General features: G+C 49.4%; 1 protein-coding gene across 13 annotated transcripts in view; it reads left to right on the forward strand.

The window, feature by feature from the left end:
* The window catches only part of SLC2A9 (solute carrier family 2 member 9), a 223,187-nt gene extending 204,898 nt beyond the window's left edge, over positions 1-18,289 (forward strand). For 7 of the 13 annotated variants that reach the window (XM_082728535.1, XM_082728533.1, XM_082728534.1 and 4 more), the window contains 2 exons: positions 4,931-5,058; positions 17,300-17,639. In XM_082728535.1, the coding sequence (XP_082584661.1) occupies positions 4,931-5,058; positions 17,300-17,485 (314 nt within the window). In that variant the 3' untranslated portion in view covers positions 17,486-17,639. Of the gene's footprint in view, positions 1-4,930; positions 5,125-17,299 lie in introns of all 13 variants that reach the window. The other 6 variants (XM_082728532.1, XM_082728531.1, XM_082728527.1 and 3 more) reach the window with 3 other exon arrangements.
* Positions 18,290-18,655: the final 366 nt, after the last annotated feature.

Genomic DNA, 18,655 nt, shown 5'->3' on the forward strand with positions numbered 1-18,655 from the left:
CAGCAGCATGGTAATTCTGTCTCTGCCCTTCAGAAAAAACACTGACCAGGGAATGGGATTCAAAATCCCCTAAGAACGCTTAGTAACATCTCTGATTTGTGGGGAAAATAGAGTGAAGAAGTGAGTCAGCAATCAGAGGAAAAGATACCTCCCCCACCAGCAGCCCCCAAAGGCTTCTCACTTTCCAAGACTTTATCCTAATTTGAGGAGAATAGCTGAAGCCCACAGTAGCTGAGTGTACTTCTGACCTCCTTGAATGGGTTCCAGTGCACGTCACTTAAAATGTCAGAGGTGGGAACAGAGCCCAGATGCTCCAGAAAGGGCTGCCCCCACCACATTTTCTCTACTCCCAACCCCCAGCATTGACTTCCATTCAAGGAAAGTACTGAAAAACAGTACTCATGCCTCAAACCATAATTTGAAAGATAACCTGGAAGAAGAGAAGACAAGGTGTCAAGGATGAATCACCATATCAGAGCAGGTGGAAATCTGGACGGGGCAACTCACTCTATGTATAGAAAGACAGAGAGCAGTGGCACAGGGAATGTACAACACAGGACAAGAAGAAGGAAGAAGGGACAAAGGACGAAGAAGAGAAAGAAGGAAGAGATTGCCCAGAGCATGAAAAATCTGTGCAAAACCAAGAGGATAAAGTCATTCAGGAAACAAAAGATATGGAAGAGGGACAAAAACAATCCAACATAAGGATAATAACTTCTCTGGAGTAAAAAGTCCAACAGGCAGAATAGGAGAGGATTTCAAGTCTAAGGTGGGAAATAAATGAAGAGTAGATCTGTACTTGAGAGGGACACACTGTGTTCTAAGAAAGACTGTTACAGGAAACCAACACCGGGCACATCATAGTTACTGAATTGTTAAGTTAATAACTTCAAGCATAAGGAAAGATTTCTTCGGGGCTTTAGGTGGAAAAAGCCAATCCTCTAAAGGATAAATATTAGAGTAGCTCCAGGCTTCTTAATAGCACACTCAGTATCAGTGCCAAGCACCAAAATACAAGAGGAGATCATCTCGGGATGGAAGGTTTAGGGACAACTTTTGTTTCTTTTCATGCTTTTCTATGTTGTATGCTTTCTTAGTTGTTAAAAATATTAAAAAATATTACTCATGACCATCAGAAAAATATAGTTAACACTACTTTCACTTTGGAAAACAACACAGAAAGAGCCTACCAGAAACCCATTCTGTTTCCATATCAAACCTCATTCTTTCCCACTTTACCATGGATTAAAGAAACAGTGAGAGGCTCTTAGGAAAACTGGCTTACCTGAAGACAGAAGAGAAACAGATGAATTTCAGGATTTGGAGGAGCATTCAGATAAAACCATGAAGACTTCTAAATTTCCTTCCCATATTTTAAAAATTGTAAACATCTTAGTCTTGCTTGCATCACAGTGGAGTCATTAAGACTCATACTGGCATCACCCACCCTTGAGTTTGAGACCCACTGGTGGTATGACTCGAGGAAATTAGTTAACTTCTTAGGCCTCAGTTTTATACATTAAATGGGGAAAATAGTAATCATAACTAGTGCATAGTAGTGGTGATTAAGTGAAATAATGTATGTCAAGTGCCCTTTACAATGTATGCCATGTAGTTATTGTCACCACCATCAGCACCTGCAGTAGCACCATTGTCCTTTCTATAATCATCACCATCTTCATTTCTATCATTATCACTTTCATCATCATCATCACCAACATCATAATCACCGTTATCACCATCACCTTTAACATCATCATCACTGTCATCATGATCACCATCAACACCATCAGCAGGAGCAGCAGCATCACCATCATCATCATCACCAACACATCACCATCATCATCATTGTCATCATCATCACCATCATCAACTTCATCATGACCACCATAATCATCATTACCACCACCATCATCACTCTTTGCTAAGAGACCTTGAGCATGTCACTCCCCTTCTCTGAGCTTCAGCTAACTCATTATAAAATGGAAATAATGCAGCAGGAGAGTTTTAAATTATTGTCATAGAAGCTAAGACTTATTGAGTGTCTCCCTGTGCCAGACTTACACTGAGTGCCTACACACAGAAGTTCACTTAATCCTCACAAACAAATCCTCAAACCCGTGGTAGGTCCCTACTGTCATCACTGCACAGGTGAGAGAGATATGGTAGACCCAGCACTTAAACCTGTTCTTACTAAAACCAGAGGCCAAGCCCTAGTCCCCTGTGCTTCGCCACCTCCTTTAGTTGTGAGGTTCAAGGAAGATCATGGAAATGAAACCAATCAAAGAAATAGACTGTGCAGGATTCTTCAGGTTTCTTGTATTTGCCCTCCAGGGTGATCTGAAGGAAGAATAGAGGAGACCTGATGTAGACATCTTGTGAACTCTGTCTTAATCACTCCTCCTGGATCCTGCAGACCTCTACTGAATGCCTCCTATGTGTATTCTAGGTGCTGTGCTAGAGTAAAGGTCATCACCAACAAACAAGTCGTGGCCCAGCCCTGAAGAAACAAAGAGACATGCGAAGAGGCATGTGTGTCAACATTCTCTGCTCCATTGTAAGCTGATGCACCAGCATCAGAAATGTTAGCAGAGTTATCCACAGGTGCTTCCAGAAAACACCTAAGGGAAGTCAGAGAAAGGAAACACCAGCCTTCAAAACTGTTCAGACTTCACATAAGTGTGAACTGACCCCCAAGAATATGCTACAAGGCTTACAGGGTTGTTAGCTGTAGGAGCACCTGAGTGTGTGATACACATACTTTCAACAAGGCAAAACTATGCTCTTTACAGACCTAAAGGCTGGTACTTAAGACATTTCAATGTGTAACCATTGTTCTTGCACAGTTTCATAGATACCTTTAAGATATGGAAAGTGTATTTTCTTTGTAGTTAACAGTATATCAAATCTTTTCAAAATCAAATTTTGAGTGCCTAATTTAAGTAAGAAAATATCCATCAAGTATCCACTTTCTGCCAAAGATGCCAGGCCAATGGGGAGGCTGCAGGCCCTGGAGGGCTCATGGTCTAGTGGGGGCTTGAGGGGACGGTCCATTCTCAGTCATTTTGATGTGTTGGAGTCCAAGGCTTGCTGGCAGAATAGAGGTGTGACAACAGTGAAAGTTCTGGAAAGACAGGCTTGAGCTGTCCTTCCTCTGTGACCTTAGGTTGCATGGTTGAACTTGATGATGAGTGGTATGGTTGTGCGCAGTGCTTACAATGAAAGTTTTGCCTCCATGGGGTGGAGTCTCTGAATTCTGCCCTTTCCTTCCATCCCCACTGCCACCATGCAAGCCCTCTGCATAACCGTGGCCTCCCTTTGTCACTACCCAGCAGCCTCCTGCAGCCCCTCCTCTACCAGCCAGTCCCCTCTCCAAATAGCTGTAGTGTCTATGAAATGCAAGTGGATTACATCAGTCCCTACCTGAAACCCAATGTTGGTTTTCTTCAGTTGGTTTTCTTCAATAGTAGAGCTCTCCTTGATCTACAAGACGCTGCCTAATTAGCCCTGCTTGTCTTTCCTGCTTCGTACTTTTCCTCCCACCCCTCCCTCAGCTGTACAGACAGAGTGGCCTCTGCTCTAGACCTTGACCCAATGCCTTTCATTCTCCAGGGTATCTGCCCTCCCATCCCTTTCCCCACAGTTTTCCCCAAATCTTAGCAAGCTGTATCTCCTCCTTCAGGTCACATCTCAGCCATCCCCTGCACCCCCCAGATAGCCTTCCTTAGCCATTACAAACATGGGCTCCCCCCCATTGCTGACTGCATTCCTTCCATGCTTATCACATGTTGTAATTACTTATTCATTCATTTATTCATTCCTTTTTTGATAAACACATCATCCTTTCTCCTCTACCAGATGAGGGAATTCCATGAGAGCAGGAATTGTCCCTGTTGTCCACCAGTGTGGGACCAGCCCCAACACAGTCAATAATCATGGTCAAAATGTTCAGTGTCTCCCTGGAGTTTGATAAAAGCCCACCACCCTTGCTGTGGAATGCCAGCATATAGATCTGATTGGCAGAGTGGGGATTCCATTGGGGAGTGGGGAGGTGAAAATAGGCCCCCAGTGGTCATGCTGAGACCCAGGTCAAGGGTCTGGGCACAGGGCCCAATCCCAGGTCTCACTGAGTTCCAGAAGAGGAGGGTGCAGACCTTGAAGAGTCTAAGCTAGGTGTGGTACCCTGCGGTTAGAAGTGTGTGCAAGCAGTCTGGGTTGCCACAGTGACCGTTAGAGTGCTGGCGTCCCTGAGGTGAGGGGTGACAGACATCCTATAATTGCACAGGACGGTCATCAAAATAAAGAATTGTCCTCCCTTAATGCCAATGACATTTCCACTGAATAACACCCCGCTGCTGGGGTGACGAGTGGGACCCACCACACATCCAGTCATGGGGAGATAAGGAGGACAAACCAATAGCCAGCTGGGCGGGGGCTCCCATCCTATCTAGCAAGGATTAGCGGGGAAACAAAGCGGTGATTTGGAGGTTGGAGCCCCAAGCCTGAGTTCCGGCTCTGCTCCTCAGGGGCTGAGTAACACTGGGGAAGTCCAGCAACCTCTCTGGACTTCAGTTTTCTTACCCAGGTACAGTAACCCATACCTGCCTGACACGCTGTATCCGTAAATGTCAGTTACCTTGTAAATCAGATTTGTACGTGCTGTATTCATTTTGTAGTGGATTACAGCTGGATTCAAAGGGCATTCCAAGAGCCGAGAGGCTGTATCCCCTCTTGTTTGGATGGGCCAGGTCAGGAAAATGGTTTCTATATGTGAGGAGTGATGGGCTGACTCCGGCACCCAGTCCTGAAGCTGTCGGTCACCCAGGTGGGGCCGGCTCACAGAGAGGGTGCAACCCTACCATTGGACGAGATGCTGGTGTCATGCGTCTTTCCATGTGGTTCATTCTGTGCCCTGGCTCTGCCATTGCAGGGGGCATCCCGTTCATCTTGACTGGCGAGTTCTTCCAACAATCCCAGCGGCCGGCCGCCTTCATCATTGCAGGCACTGTCAACTGGCTCTCCAACTTCGCTGTTGGCCTCCTCTTCCCCTTCATCCAGGTACGACTGACAAGGGGTCTGCTGCCCGTGGGATGCCGTCTGATTCGGCAGCCCTCTGCCTGAGGGGTGAGTCACAGAGCAGAGGCTGAGTCCCTCAACTGGAAACTCATACTGTTGTCCTAAGGAAAGCAGAGATATGCCTCGGCTCCAACCCTGAACCCTCTTTCTCCCTCCCGCACCTTCCAGGTGCTGCCCCCAGACACTAAGGGCTGCCTCAGAGGGAGTGGGTTTCCTATCACCAAGGGTCTGCGAGGAAACCTAGATTAGAATCTCAAACCCTCACCTTTGCAATGTGCTTGTCATGGTGTTAAACAAATCCATGTGATAGTTACAGTGCACCCTGTTGTGTATTTTAAGTCCTCACTGTCATCGTAACCAAGCTGATGGGGTCTCTGTTCCAAGGGTGACCACAGTGGACAGGAAAATGTGAACTCAGGAAATGAGTACAAGTTCTCTGTGTGTAGGTCAAGAGTCTATTCATTCACTCGTTCATTTATTCAGCACATACTTACCGAGTTCCTACTCTGTGCTGGGCACTGTTTCAGGCAGTGGGGATAGCGTGGGAATGAGAATTGTGCTCTATGGTCCTGGAGCTGAAAAGGGAAGCAGCCCAGGAATAGAGCAGTCCCCTTCTCAGGGCCTATTTCAGCCCTCTCCCCCTCAATTAATAGTCTGCCTATTAATTGACTAGCTTCAATCCCAGCATGCCCCAGAGATTCTGCTGCCAGCTTATCTGAGTCCAAGGTCAGTAGACCCACCCAGAGGCCCACGTGGCTACTCCTGCATCATAGAGCAGCTACTCTGTGCCAGGTCTTCAGCACATAGCTTTTCATGTGCTCATGGCATCCATGCCTAAGCCTGGGGCTCCTGCCCATTCCATTTTACTGCAGGGAGGCTGAGGCTCAGAGAGCAGATGCCATCAGCCCAAGGTCCTGCGGTAACCTAGTCTTTCTGCCCCATGACCTCTTACTGTTAGACATTCTCTGCCTGCCTTTCATTACTCTCAGACTCATCACATGACTTTTACAGCATCTTTGACCGCATCTTAGCTACAAGCATCCTGCTTCTGAATGTACATGCCACAGGGGACTCCTTGGGCCCCACGTCCATTTCCTCCCAACCTTGGGCATCTTCAGCCAGCACGGCCAGAACATAACAAGTAACCTTTTCAGTGGACTCCTAACCCCAAATGGCTTCTTCCTAATTCATTCGAAGCCAGCAGAGTCGTCAGGGGTCAATAACATATCCATTGCTATGGGGGAAATTAACTTCAAACCACTTCTCTGTCAACACAGATCTGCCTACCACTCTTACCATTTAAGTGGAGAAATTCTAGACCCCTCCACCTGGCTCACCACTAAGCTGTTTCTATGTCTGGGAAATAGGCCACAGTCTCCTGAGAAATTTGGGGCAGGGGTCGGGCGGTACATAAAAGACCTCGCTGTTTCCCCACACAAAACACTCCACCTGACTCTCCTGCCACAGTTTGGGAGCAGACAGCTCCGACGTGCCACCTTAACACATTTGCTGAGTGCTTGCTGTATGCCGGGCTCACTGAACCCCAGTCCGCACTGGGAGGTCAGGCTTTCATGTCTCCCTGGTCTGAGCAGCCTGGAGCTCAGACAGCAGCAGCCAGTCCCCAATGTCACCCCCATGAAGAGTGACAGAGAGGGCAATTGTCTCATCCTTGCCTGTAAGACAAGGGGAGGAAGGAGCCCTTGGTTATGCAGCAGGTGATTCTGTCCAACACGCCCATTGGAACTGGGTTTGAGGAGTTAATTTATGTTTAGGCACTTGCATGTGTTCACACATAGGCACACGTGTGCTCACACACACACCAACACAGGCCTGCATCTCAAGGAAGTCTCCAGCAGATTGGACCCGTTTGACCTTTCTTTCACATTGTTCGCTTGGGAAATCACAGCCCATCCGCGGCTTCTCCCCAACAGAAACGTCGTGCTGCCTCTCCCTTGACATGCTCCCCCGGACTCTGTTGGGGGCTGAGCTGGGCTTATTCCAAGTTCTGGGAAGCTGTGCCAGCCCCACCTGCTCAGCCGATTACTTGGCAGGGAAATGGCATGGGAGAGGACAGCGACCATGACAGGCCGTTCAGCATGCAGTCACACCATCACATGAAAGGTCTTATTATGCCCAGTTGCCAGTCAAGACAGGTTGGATTTGCTGCAGAAAGAAATAGCCCCAGGTCTCAGTGGCTTTAACTCACCCAGGACGATGTCTTACTCATGCTCGGTGTTCATTGTGGGAGGACTAGAGATTCTAGAAGGCCCCAGAGCTTCCCGACTCAGTCCCGGCAGGTGGAAGGAGTGTGGCAAGTCTCACACTGTCCATTAAGGCCATCACCTGGCACCAACATAGACTACCACCATGAGAGTCCCCTGAGTGACACCACCACTCCCTACCACAGGGAAAATTCAGGTAGCTTTCTGTCCAGAGGGGAAGAGCCAGAAATCTTAAGCCCTTCCATAATAATGGCCATCACCCAGGACTCTTTGAGGAGGAAAGCCAGGCTCAGCAGGACACTTGCCCAAGGTCTCAGACAGTGAAAGGAAGAACATGGTCACACCCATGGATGTCACCCCCTGTGCCCTTCCTTGACTCCAAGGGCTTTTGTGGGTATCAAACTCCTTTCCATGATAACCCAGTTTCTCACAGCCTTGACTACAATTTCAGGGAATCATGTTCATTTCAACTGGCTCACTTCCAGCAGGGTGTCCAGGAGCCCGAGAGGCTTCCAGGGCCACAGCTCCTCCCAGGACACCCTGTTGTGATGTGCTGGAGTGTCTGGGGGCAAAGCAAGACCAGAACTCTCGGTGATTTAGCAGGTCCCTCCTGCAGGAGCCCTGAAGGAGCCCCTGAGAATGCCCACACTGTCATTGTGAATAAAAATGCATCCGTTCACGCCATGGGGATGATCTCATGCCAGATTGCACAGAGAAAGTCAGCCCAAGGGCTGCTCGGAGCCTGGGGCAGGGGAATAAGGCCAGGACCCAGGTGAAGGGCTCAGGGCTGAGAGGGACACCACCTGCTCACAAAGCCGAGGGCCCCCATGCACACAGGACACAAATCTGCACGCCTGTCCTAGGACATCCAGACCAGCTGCCTCCTCCCAGACACAACAAGGGCACAGGAATCACAGGAGAGCTGTGGCCCCCCTCCTTACAGGCTTAGGTCTGGGGGCTTGGGGCAAGGCTGGGCGAAGTGCAGGGGAGCTGCAAGGAAAGACAAGTGGTTGGGGAAGATCTGGAAGGCAGGTCTCCGATCCATTCCCTGAGAAGTATTGGGCTCAGATGTGGTCACTGACTGCCTTTGGCATTTTGGGGCTAGAGCTGGAGAGGTGTGTGACTTCCACATCAGAAGAGACTGCCTGACCTTGGCCTTGACCTTGCCTGGTAATGCCTGCAGCCACACAAGGCACATGGGCAAGTGGTAAGGGGAGCCAAGGGTGGATGGATGGGTAGATTGGTGGATAGACAGATAGACAAACAGATTGATGGATAGCTAGAGGTTGAAGGGAGGAGATAGGACGGATTGATTTGAAGACATTCATCAGACACTTACACAGGAGTCTGCCAGAGGTGGAAGGGGGGCATTGCAGGGCAGGAGGACTGAGAGCAGCACTGAAGATAAGAAGGGGCAAAACGGAGAAACACAGACAAGACAGAAGCTTTGCTCCATCCAGCAGTGACAGGAGATCAGGAGGTATGGAGCCTGTGAACTCAGCCCTTGCCCCTGGTGGCTGGGGGTAGAATGCAAAGGGATGGGTGGTGGGGGGAAAGGGAAGGAGAGCGTTAGGTAAGTAAGCTGACACACGGCACACTAGAATTCAGGACTGGCCTTGGAGCTGCTCCCCCCTGCCCCAGGCAGGGGAGGGCTGGGGGAGGCTGAGGACCCACTGCCCCCCTTGGACCACTACCATAAGGCATCAATCAAATTAATGACATTATCCTGATGGTATCAGTTCACGGGGCATCTTTCTGATTTTTGTGCCAAGCCCCAGACTTGATGTTTTTCATCCATTTTCTCAGGAGTCCTGACAGCTGTTGTCAGGTTCATTCACTCAGCTGGTGTTTGAGGATGGCCTAGTGGGTCCCTCTAAGGGGGCAGAACACAAGGGCCAGCTCTCTGTAGGGCACTGTCACTGACAATCCTCCTCCTCTTCTCCTTCCTCTCTTTCTTCTCCTTTTCCTTCTGTTTATTCCTTCTCCTCCCCCTCGCCCTCTTCTCTCCCTCCTCCTCCTCCTTCCTTTTTCCCTATCAAGTCATGAGGGCATGCTAATTATAAGTGATCAGCCTCACCATAGAGGCTCTAAAGGGGTGAAGCCAAGCACGTTAGTGGCTTAATGACACTGTCCTTCTTTTCTTCCAAATACATGTACTGTTTCGTATTTATAAAAATCGGAACCAGGGTTTTTTTTTGTTTGTTTTGTGCTTTTGCTTTCCTCACCCGGCACGAAATCATGAGCATTCCTGGACACCTGTGGGTGTTTTCAAGGCACTTTTCCCTCTGGAACCAGAGCTCCTGCCAGCAGGGGCATCTCCAACATCTCCGGGTTGGGGATCATTCAGGAAGCGTGGAAGTTTTGAGCACTGACTCAAGCCGAGGAGCCTTGCTGGTCACACTGAGGCCGACACTGGCCAGGGGGCCACAGTGAGATTTGGTGAAATGTCGGTCTCCTGGCCCAGGACAGGGAAGGCGGCAAGGGTTTTTTTCTTTTCTGGCTGTGGGCTGGCCAGGGCAGAGGCCCGGCTCTAGGAGCTGCTGTTGGCTGTGACAACTGCACTTAGAGAAAGGCAGGGTGTGCACCTTCTTGTTCCCACACCCCCACTTCCAACCTGGACTGTCCCATGGGAGCAGCTCCTGCCGCTGCGGCCTCCACAGCTGACCTGCTCCATTCACCTCCACAGCTGACCTGCTCCATTCACAGCCCTTCCAGTAGTCCTCTCAGCCATGGCCAAGAGCCTGCCTTAGTCTGCTCACGCCGTCACAACCACATACACCAGACTGGGGCTTAACCAACAGAAATGTGTTTTCCCACAGTTCTAGAAGCCAGAAGTTGGAGATAAAGGTCTTGGCAAAGTTGATTTCTTCCAGGACCTCTCTTCTAGGTGTCGTAAAGACCACCATCCTTCCCCCGGTCTTCACACAGTCGTCCCTTGTGTGTCTGTGTCCCAATCTCCCCTTCTTTTAAGGACACATGTCAGATTGGGTCAGAGCCCATCACAGGACTTCATTTTACTTTAATCCCCTCTTTAAAGACCCTCCTTCCACATAAGCCACATTCAGAGGTGCTGGGGTTTAGGACTCCAACATGTGAATCCTCGTGGTGGATACAATTTGGCTCACAACAGCCACCAAGTGAAGTTTTTCAAGCATCTTGATCTTTTCGTTTGTTTCCGAAATGTGTCAGTGGCAAGTGTCCCCAAGCAAGGACCTGTAAGGGGCCCAGTCTATTCCCACAGAAAACAAATATCAGAGCCAGCATGGCTGCAGACAGGTGACATGGCCCAGAACTTGACTGTGTCATACGCATCAGCAGGGGGCCCTGGGCTAGGTCCTTGCCCACTCTGAGCCTCAGTTTCCCCATCTAGAAAATGGAAAATCCTTCACTCTTCTCTCAGCCATGGAGAACAGAGCCTGCTGAGGACACGAGCAACCCATAAGCCTGCTTGCCCGGGCGGGGCTCACCGGCTGTCCAGACCACCCCCTACACAAGGAGAACTCGAGAGTCACAGGAGGGTTCTGCTGTCTGGGGACTCCCCACCTGGGGCAGTACCAGTAACCCAGAAACCATTTCCTGTACAGAATAGCTTGGTGTCTGGTGGCTGCTGCTGTGGCTGTTTGTTGTCCTTAGTCCCCTTATGTGCCAGGCACTACCTTAGACATAAATGAGACACAGGCGAAAATGCACAGACTTTGAGGTCACACAGTCTGACCTTGAATCCTGATCATGCCTCTCGGCAGGGAGGTGAAGTGCATGCTGGTCAAATTTATCCAACTGCAATTGCTCTCTGAGCTGTAATTTTCATGTCTATGTAACAAGAGAATGGCCCCAATTTTGCAGTGGTGCTCCTGAAAAAATTAGAGGTGGAAGTCAAGTCTTGAGCAGTGTCTGCCCATGGACACTCAGGATCAACTACTCTCATGGTCATTACTAGTACTGTAAAGGCTGCTTCCTGCTGTGTGGTCTAGGGACACTTGGGAAGAGGAGACAGGACAGGAAGATCAATTCATGGTGAGTCCTGGAATCTTTCACCACCCCTAACTCACTGAGCCATCCAGGACAAGTTGCCTCTCAAAGCTTGCCTTCTCCTTCCTCCTTACCCTTCTCTCCCACACCCTGCCCCTTCCTACAGAAGGTTCTAGATATGCATGGATGGGGCAGGTCACCTTGACCCCTGGGGGGAATCAATATCACTGTTTCTCTGTCCTTAGCCTCAGGCTGCCTCTTCCTTGGGCCTTTGCTCTGGTGGCAGCAATGGTTGTACCAGCCTGCAGACAACTCGGCCTCTGCCATGAGCACCAGTATTTTCTGGTTCAGACAAAATGGCAAACATATGCCTGCTTGATTATACTGGAGTTATAACATTGCGTTTGAGTTCAGTAAAATCCAGAAGTGAGAAAATGATTCTTTTCAACTCGAAATTTATTGGGTCCTATCCCACATGCCTATGCAACGTGAGGAGGAAGCCCGTGCAGACCCAGGATCACGGGACCTGAAACCACATAAAAATGCCCCTCCCTTCTCCAGAGGATCTAGCTGCCATCCTGGGTCTAGAGGGAGGAAGGGAGCATCTTTCACTAGCTCCGTCTCCACTAGCACCAGCACCGAGGCACAATCTTGCCCTAACATTTCAGAGAGAACAGACATGCCCCTCAGAGGAACTGGTTTGTTTTGTGTTTCTTGGAAGGAGGCAGGCAAAGTGGGGCATCACTGGGATGACCAGTACAGGGACCTTTCAGGTTGAGGTTGAGGGAGTCAGTGGCAGTGGGGGCAGCAGGGAACAGGAAGATGCTGGCAGAGGCCCTGAGCCAGCCCCGAGCAGGCAGCTGAGGGGCGTAGGGGATTGCAGTGAGTGTAAGGGAGGCCCATCCCAGCACTGAGGGCATGAGAGGGATTTGGGTTTTTTCCAAAGGACTCTGGGAATCCACTGCATGGTTTTAAGACATCCATTTTGTGACTTTAAAAGAACTCTCAGGATGCCTGGTGGCCACTAGATTCGAGACAGGAGACAGGAAGAAAGGAGGAGAAGGTGACAGACAGCGAAACGATGGTTGACAGTGTGTGTGTTGGGGGTGGCAGGGTGGCAGATGGGAGAAAGGAGGCACTGACTAGAAATGGCACAGGAAACTTTCTAGAGTGGTGGCAATGTTTTAAGTCTTGACAGAGGACTTAGTTACACAGGGGACTCGTTGAATGCTACACTTAAGATCTGTGCAAGTTACTGTATATAAATCCAATCTGGATAAAAATGTGAATATTTTTTAAAAAAGAAGAAGAAGAAGAAAGGTAAAAGGCATTTCAGGATAAAGGCATCAGGATGCAGAAGCAAAGACAGGCAGAGAGGGAGGAAGCAGCCAGAGGTGATTCAGGGAAGACAGCAGTGCTTGTCTGAGAACCGGTAGAAAAGAACAGGCCTGCCGGGGAGGAGGGCAGCCCACTGGAGGCTTCCGCAGGGCATGCAGGGCTGAAATCCCATCATGCAGCCACGGGGCTGTGTCTACCTCACAGGTTCCCAGGCAACTCCAACAAGATCCTACGTGTACACACGGCAGACAGAAGACATCCCCAAGACCCCTGTTTCCCCCGGCTTCCCCCAGAGACATCCTAGCATTTCAGGTCGACTCTGCTCCCACAGTGGAACAGCCTTGCCTTTGTAAGGTCAGTCTCTGCGGAGCTGGAGGGACAAGTGTGAGACACTCGACTTCCCATCAGTTCTTGAGTGGCAGCCCTTGCACTGACACAGCCCAGAGCTTGGGGACAATCCCCAGTGAGCCAGCGTTCTCTGTTTCGGGGGGAAAAACCAAGCAGAAGGATTCTATTTTTGGCAAGTCGTGAACTTCTAACTGAAACCACCTCTTGTGCCCTCGATCTTCTCCATGGCAGGGCTCTCATTTCATTCATTTACCCCCTCATTCAACATATTCTTATTAAGACCGAGCTTTCAGTGATGCGGACACTGTCTTGAGCTGGGGGTAAAATGGAGAGCAGGTGGCATGGACCCCGCCATCATGGAACTCATGGCCCAGGGCCCATGGACGCCAGATGGTCCATGGATGAGTTTCAATAAGACCATGACATGACCCCACTCCAGAAATGGCATTGAAAATGTCAAGTGGATGAGAGTTTTTTTCCCCCTTTTGATAGAGAAGGGGTTGCGTAGCTTTTTATCAGGGTCTCAGAGAAGCAAGTGGAATGTCACCCGCCCTCGCCTGTATGCCCTTCCTCCCATCTACTCAAGTCCCAAAACAGCTGCAACCTCTACACCTCTCATCCTTCAAGACTCAGCTCACAGGTGACTATTGAAATGTGGCTGAACACACCAGGTGCCTGACCCACCCACTGAGAATCCTAGATAATACTCTAAAAGGTGTAACCTGCTATAAAACAAGACGGGGTCCCAAGGTTATAGTTGTAAGAGGACATCTCTTAGCATATGGGACAAACAGCAGAAGACAGGCTGGCCCAGAGTGCATCCAGGACGGGGCTGCTGAGACAGTGGAATGGGTCCTCGGACACAGTGGACAGGATGCTGGCTGGGGGTCCTCACCAGGGAATGGCCAGAGAAATGACAGAAGGAAAATTCCCAGACCTGTTGAAACACCAGTCCTCAGCATGAACAGTCCGCCTCATGCTAAGCAGATTTGGTATAAAGGATCCCTTTCTAAACACAGGGATGTGCAATTGAAGAACACTGAGTTAAAAAAGAATATCTTAAAACTTCCGCTGGGAAAACTCAGATAACCTGAAAAGAAGTGATCATCAGATGACACCCCTCTGCTCCTGAGGGAGACTCTACCTGTAGGGTAAGAGATCCTGTCTTCAAAGTCTGGAGAGGAAACTATTTTGAAATTAGAAAAGTCCGTACCTTCACATGCGAGAGAGGGGAAGGGCATTTTCAGACATGAGAGGCCCAGAAAGCTTACCACGTGCCTTGGCCACCTATGGCCTAGAAAACTGGAGATACTTGGTGTCCCGCAGCTCCAAAACCTGTTCGCAAAATTGGTAAGAACAGAGTTTGAACTTGCAGGCTACGGGCTGCAATGCTAACCAATGGGAGGCCTCAGGCAAGCTGCTTAATCCCCTGAGAGCACAGGACTTAGTTCAATGTCTGGCCCAGAAGCCTCAGCAGACAAGGCTTGGTACTGATACCATTATTCACATCAGTAGTGTTCCAGCTGCAGGCAGAGACTGACTCACATCCATAGCAGGAACGAAGGGTCCTGTTTATATATCTGTTGCAAAGTCTAACCATTTAAAATATCCTTTCTTCTTGACCTAGCCATTCCCAGTAGCAAGTAAAGTATTTGAATTTGCACAAGTTTCAATTCAATGTAAGATTTTTTTTTTTTAATTTATTTGACAGAGACACAGTGAGAGAGGGAGCACAAGCCGGGGGGAGTGGGAGAGGGAGAAGCAGGCCCCTGCCGAGCAGGGAGCCTGATGCAGGGCTCCATCCCAAGACCCTGGGATCATGACCTGAGCCAAAGGCAGACACTTAATGACTGAGCCACCCACGTGCCCCTTCAATGTCCTTTATTTCAAAGCGGAGACATAAATGTTGTAATTATTCATAGTCATAAATGATAGGAAGTCGGGGCTAGGGGTAGTCTAGTCTGCCAGGCTGCCGTCCCAAAGTACCACAGACAGGGGACTTAGATAACAGAAATCAATTTCTCACAGTCTTGGAGCCCAGAAGTGCAAGGTCAAGATGCCAGCAGATTTGGTTTTGTTACAGAACTTGGGGTTTTTTAACTCTTGTGTGTAGAAGTAGACATGAGGCCAAGGATGGTGCAGGAAGTGTTTATTGCTAGCTCACTCCCAGGCCTGAGGAAGACAGCCTTAGGAAAAGGCAGACGGGGCTGCTCCCTGAACAATGGTCAGGGGAAGAATTTGAGGGGCTGAGGTGGAGAAGGGAGTACCGTCCTAGCACTTAGGAGTTAGGAAACAGGACGCTGGATGTGGGGATGCGGTTGCCTGAACCCATATGCCTTATTTGCATGTTAAATTTCCTCCCCAGGCATGATTTTTAGCATTATAATGAGGGGAAAGTCTGTGGGAGGCAGGAGGTCCGCTGCAGCTCAGACTGGTCTGGTCTGGTCCTTGCAGGAGCAAGTCAGGGGTAAGTGAGCCCTGGAGCTTATTTCAGGCTTCCGGCTTCCGGCTTCCTGATGACCTGCAGCACCTGCCAGGCGGGCTAGAGAAATGGGTTATCTGAGGGGACCGAGGTGTCCTGCAAGTTCTGTTCTGCAGAGGAACTGCCGCAGAAAAGAGAACTGCAAAGAGCAGACAGATATTTAAAGAGCTTTCTTTTTGCAACAGACTGAACCTGTAAGGAGATTAGAGCCCAAGGGCAATTTCAGCCCAAGATCTGCTTTTCTAGGAAGATGCCTAAGAACCTCTCTCTCTGGCTCAGTTTCTGATGAGGGCTTTCTTCCTAGCCGGCAGGCGGCCACCTTCTCACCATGGCTTCCTGCGGCTTCTCCTTGGTGTGCACAGGGAAGGAAAGAGCAATCTTTCTCTCCCTTTTCTTAAAAGGCCACCCATCCTATGGGATTTGGACCCCACCCTTATCACCTCATTTTACCTTAATTATCCCCCAAAAGCCTTATCTCCAAATACAGTCACACTGGGGGTTAGGGGTTCAACATGTGAATTTGGGAGGCTCATAAGTCAGTCCATAGCAACAGGGAAACTTTTAAGACAGATTGACTCATCAGATTCAAAATCTGATTGACAGAGGGATTAATTTGTTCACTCCATCAATATGCACTGAGCACCTGCTATTGTCTACACGCTGACATGGGCCCTGGGCCATAGGGATGAGCAAAACCAGATATCACCCTGCTGCCTCATGGGGCAGCCAGTCTTTCATCAAGCAGCCACACACATAACTCTGCCGTTATCATTGACATGAAGGGAAGGAGGGTGGAACCAGGAGAGATGATGATTCAGGCACCCGACCTGGGGCAGGGCCAGCTCCTGGAGGAGAGAGACAGGAGCTAAGCAGGTGGAAAATCACAGGAAAAGGGACCAGCAAGTCAGCAGAAACATGGTGGGAGGTGGGAGTGATGAGGCCCAAGTGGAGGAAGCACAGAGGAGAGGAGTCCTCACCCAACTCCCCAGGACAAGCTGAGGAAGTAAGCTTTCATCCCAAGAGCCATGGGAAGCTAGTGAGAAGTTCTAAGCTGGGGGTTGGCATGATCTAGATATGTTTTTGCAAGACTCCTCGGGCTGCCTCACAGAGAGCAGATGGGGAAGAGGCCACATGGATGGGGGACACGGGTGAAGAAGGTGAGAGGCAATGATTGCTTCGTGAGGCAGGGTTCGACAAACACCTACCCACCGCCTGATCTATCTTTCTGTAAATAAAATTCTACTGGTATGTAGCCATGCACATTCATTTATAGATCATTGTCTGTGGTTGCCTTCCCACAAGGTCAGAGCCTGGTGGGCCTGTATGGCCCTAGCCAACCGCTGGGCTGGACTTCCGGAGTAGGCGCGCGAGGGGAGGCAATACTGGGGAGCTGTCTGAGGAAGGAAGCCTGCTGGGACTTAGTGCGTGGGTCCCACATGAGAGCTGAGGGGACAGGAGGTGTCACAGATGACTTTCAGGCTTCAGCCGGCAGGGTCCAGCCCCAGACACCCCCATTTAACATATGTAAATATGATCTTAAAATAACGTTGAGCAAGTATGACATTTTGCTTTCATGATGACAATTTTTTTTTTTTAATAGGCCTAGTTTTCAAAAAAGAAAACAAAAGACTGCCATCTCCTTGTGGGTGTCAGGGTTGGAAGCTGACGTAGTCATGGCTCACGGGAGAACATCTACAGATGCTAAGCCCAGCACCACTGGCTGTTAGAGCGCACAATACACGCACAGTGTGTCATCCAGGAATACTGATAGAAGAATGGGGAGCTATGAAAACCAGTGCAGAGATGGTTTCACAGCCAGTTTGGGGGTTGTCTACTTGATGTTCTTTGTCTCTCCTTTCCACAGAAAAGTCTAGACACCTACTGTTTCCTGGTCTTCGCCGCAATCTGCCTCGCAGGAGCTGTCTATTTCTATTTTGTCCTGCCTGAGACAAAAAACAGAACCCATGCGGAAATCAGCCAGGCATTTGCCAAAAGGAACAAGACACACCCACCGGACAACACTGACCCGGGTACACCTGAACCAAGGTGACCAGAAGGCCTGAGCCAGACCCCACCTCCACTCGGGACAATTATGCCAAAAACGGGGTTGTCTAAATGGATGATCTTGCCATTCCAGGAGATCAAAGATTTCCCTACATGGTTACTAGTATTAAGTATTTAAGAATAAACCTTTGCTAATCTAACGTCACAACCATTTGGGTTTTATTCGTAGCTGAATCTCCAAACTCTTCTGGAAGGTGGAAGGATTGTCAGCTTATGTTTCAGTAGATCCACCCTTCTGTTTGGCTCGATGGCCTGTCTCCTTCATGACTTAGCCCATGGTTTCAAAATGAAATTAGGGAAATAGCACTTGACAACTTTCTCACAGGAAAACAATCTAGTCTGACAAGGAGACACAAGAACAGGAAACCACAGACTGAGGTGCTGGTTCCAGTTCTGCTGTAAGAAGACTCAAGCTGCCCTCAGCCTGGGTCCTGAGACCTCAAGGGACCCTGGGCTTTGGTCCTAGATGAACATTTTTGGAATTCAGTGGGAAGACTCTTTGTACCTTCTAATAAATACCCATTACCAACCTGTGGCTCAGCCTTGTGGACCTCAGGCTCAAGAAGTTGATACCAACCCACCATCCTCCAGGTTCTGCCCCTCGCAGGCTGTGTTTTACAGGGCTAAAGACTTCCATGCCTGAAACTGTCTTCACCTCAGAGCATTAGATGTGTCTCAGAAGGCATAAAGAGGATCAGGATGTGGAAGAAGTAACTTTCCAGTGGCTGGGGCAGGGACTGCAAAGGGAGTTCTGTTTAACTGAAAAATAAACAATTTTAAGAACGACTCAGAAGCTGAGTCTAGTCTTGGTGGAAAGACAGGGCAGAAGACCCATGTCATAGCTCAACCAGTAAAGCTGAGGGCAGATTCTCCCTTCCTCGGCCTCTTTGTTTTCTATTCTAGCCCTTGACAGATTGGTGGAGGTCCACCCATATCAGGGAGAGCGATCTGCTTTCCTCAGTCCACCAACTCAAAACGCCGATCTTGTCTGGAAGTACCCTCACAGACATGCCCAAAATAATGCTTAACCAAGTATCTGAGCACCCTGTGACCCAGTCAAGCTGACACAGCAAATTAACCATCACAGAAGGTGAGTTTGCCATTACAAAGAGCGCTCAAGCAAACATGGGGTGATGGCTTGTCTTGACTGTGGTTA

Source organism: Mustela nivalis (genome assembly GCF_964662115.1).
Source record: "Mustela nivalis genome assembly, chromosome: 4".
Lineage (NCBI taxonomy): Eukaryota > Metazoa > Chordata > Mammalia > Carnivora > Mustelidae > Mustela > Mustela nivalis.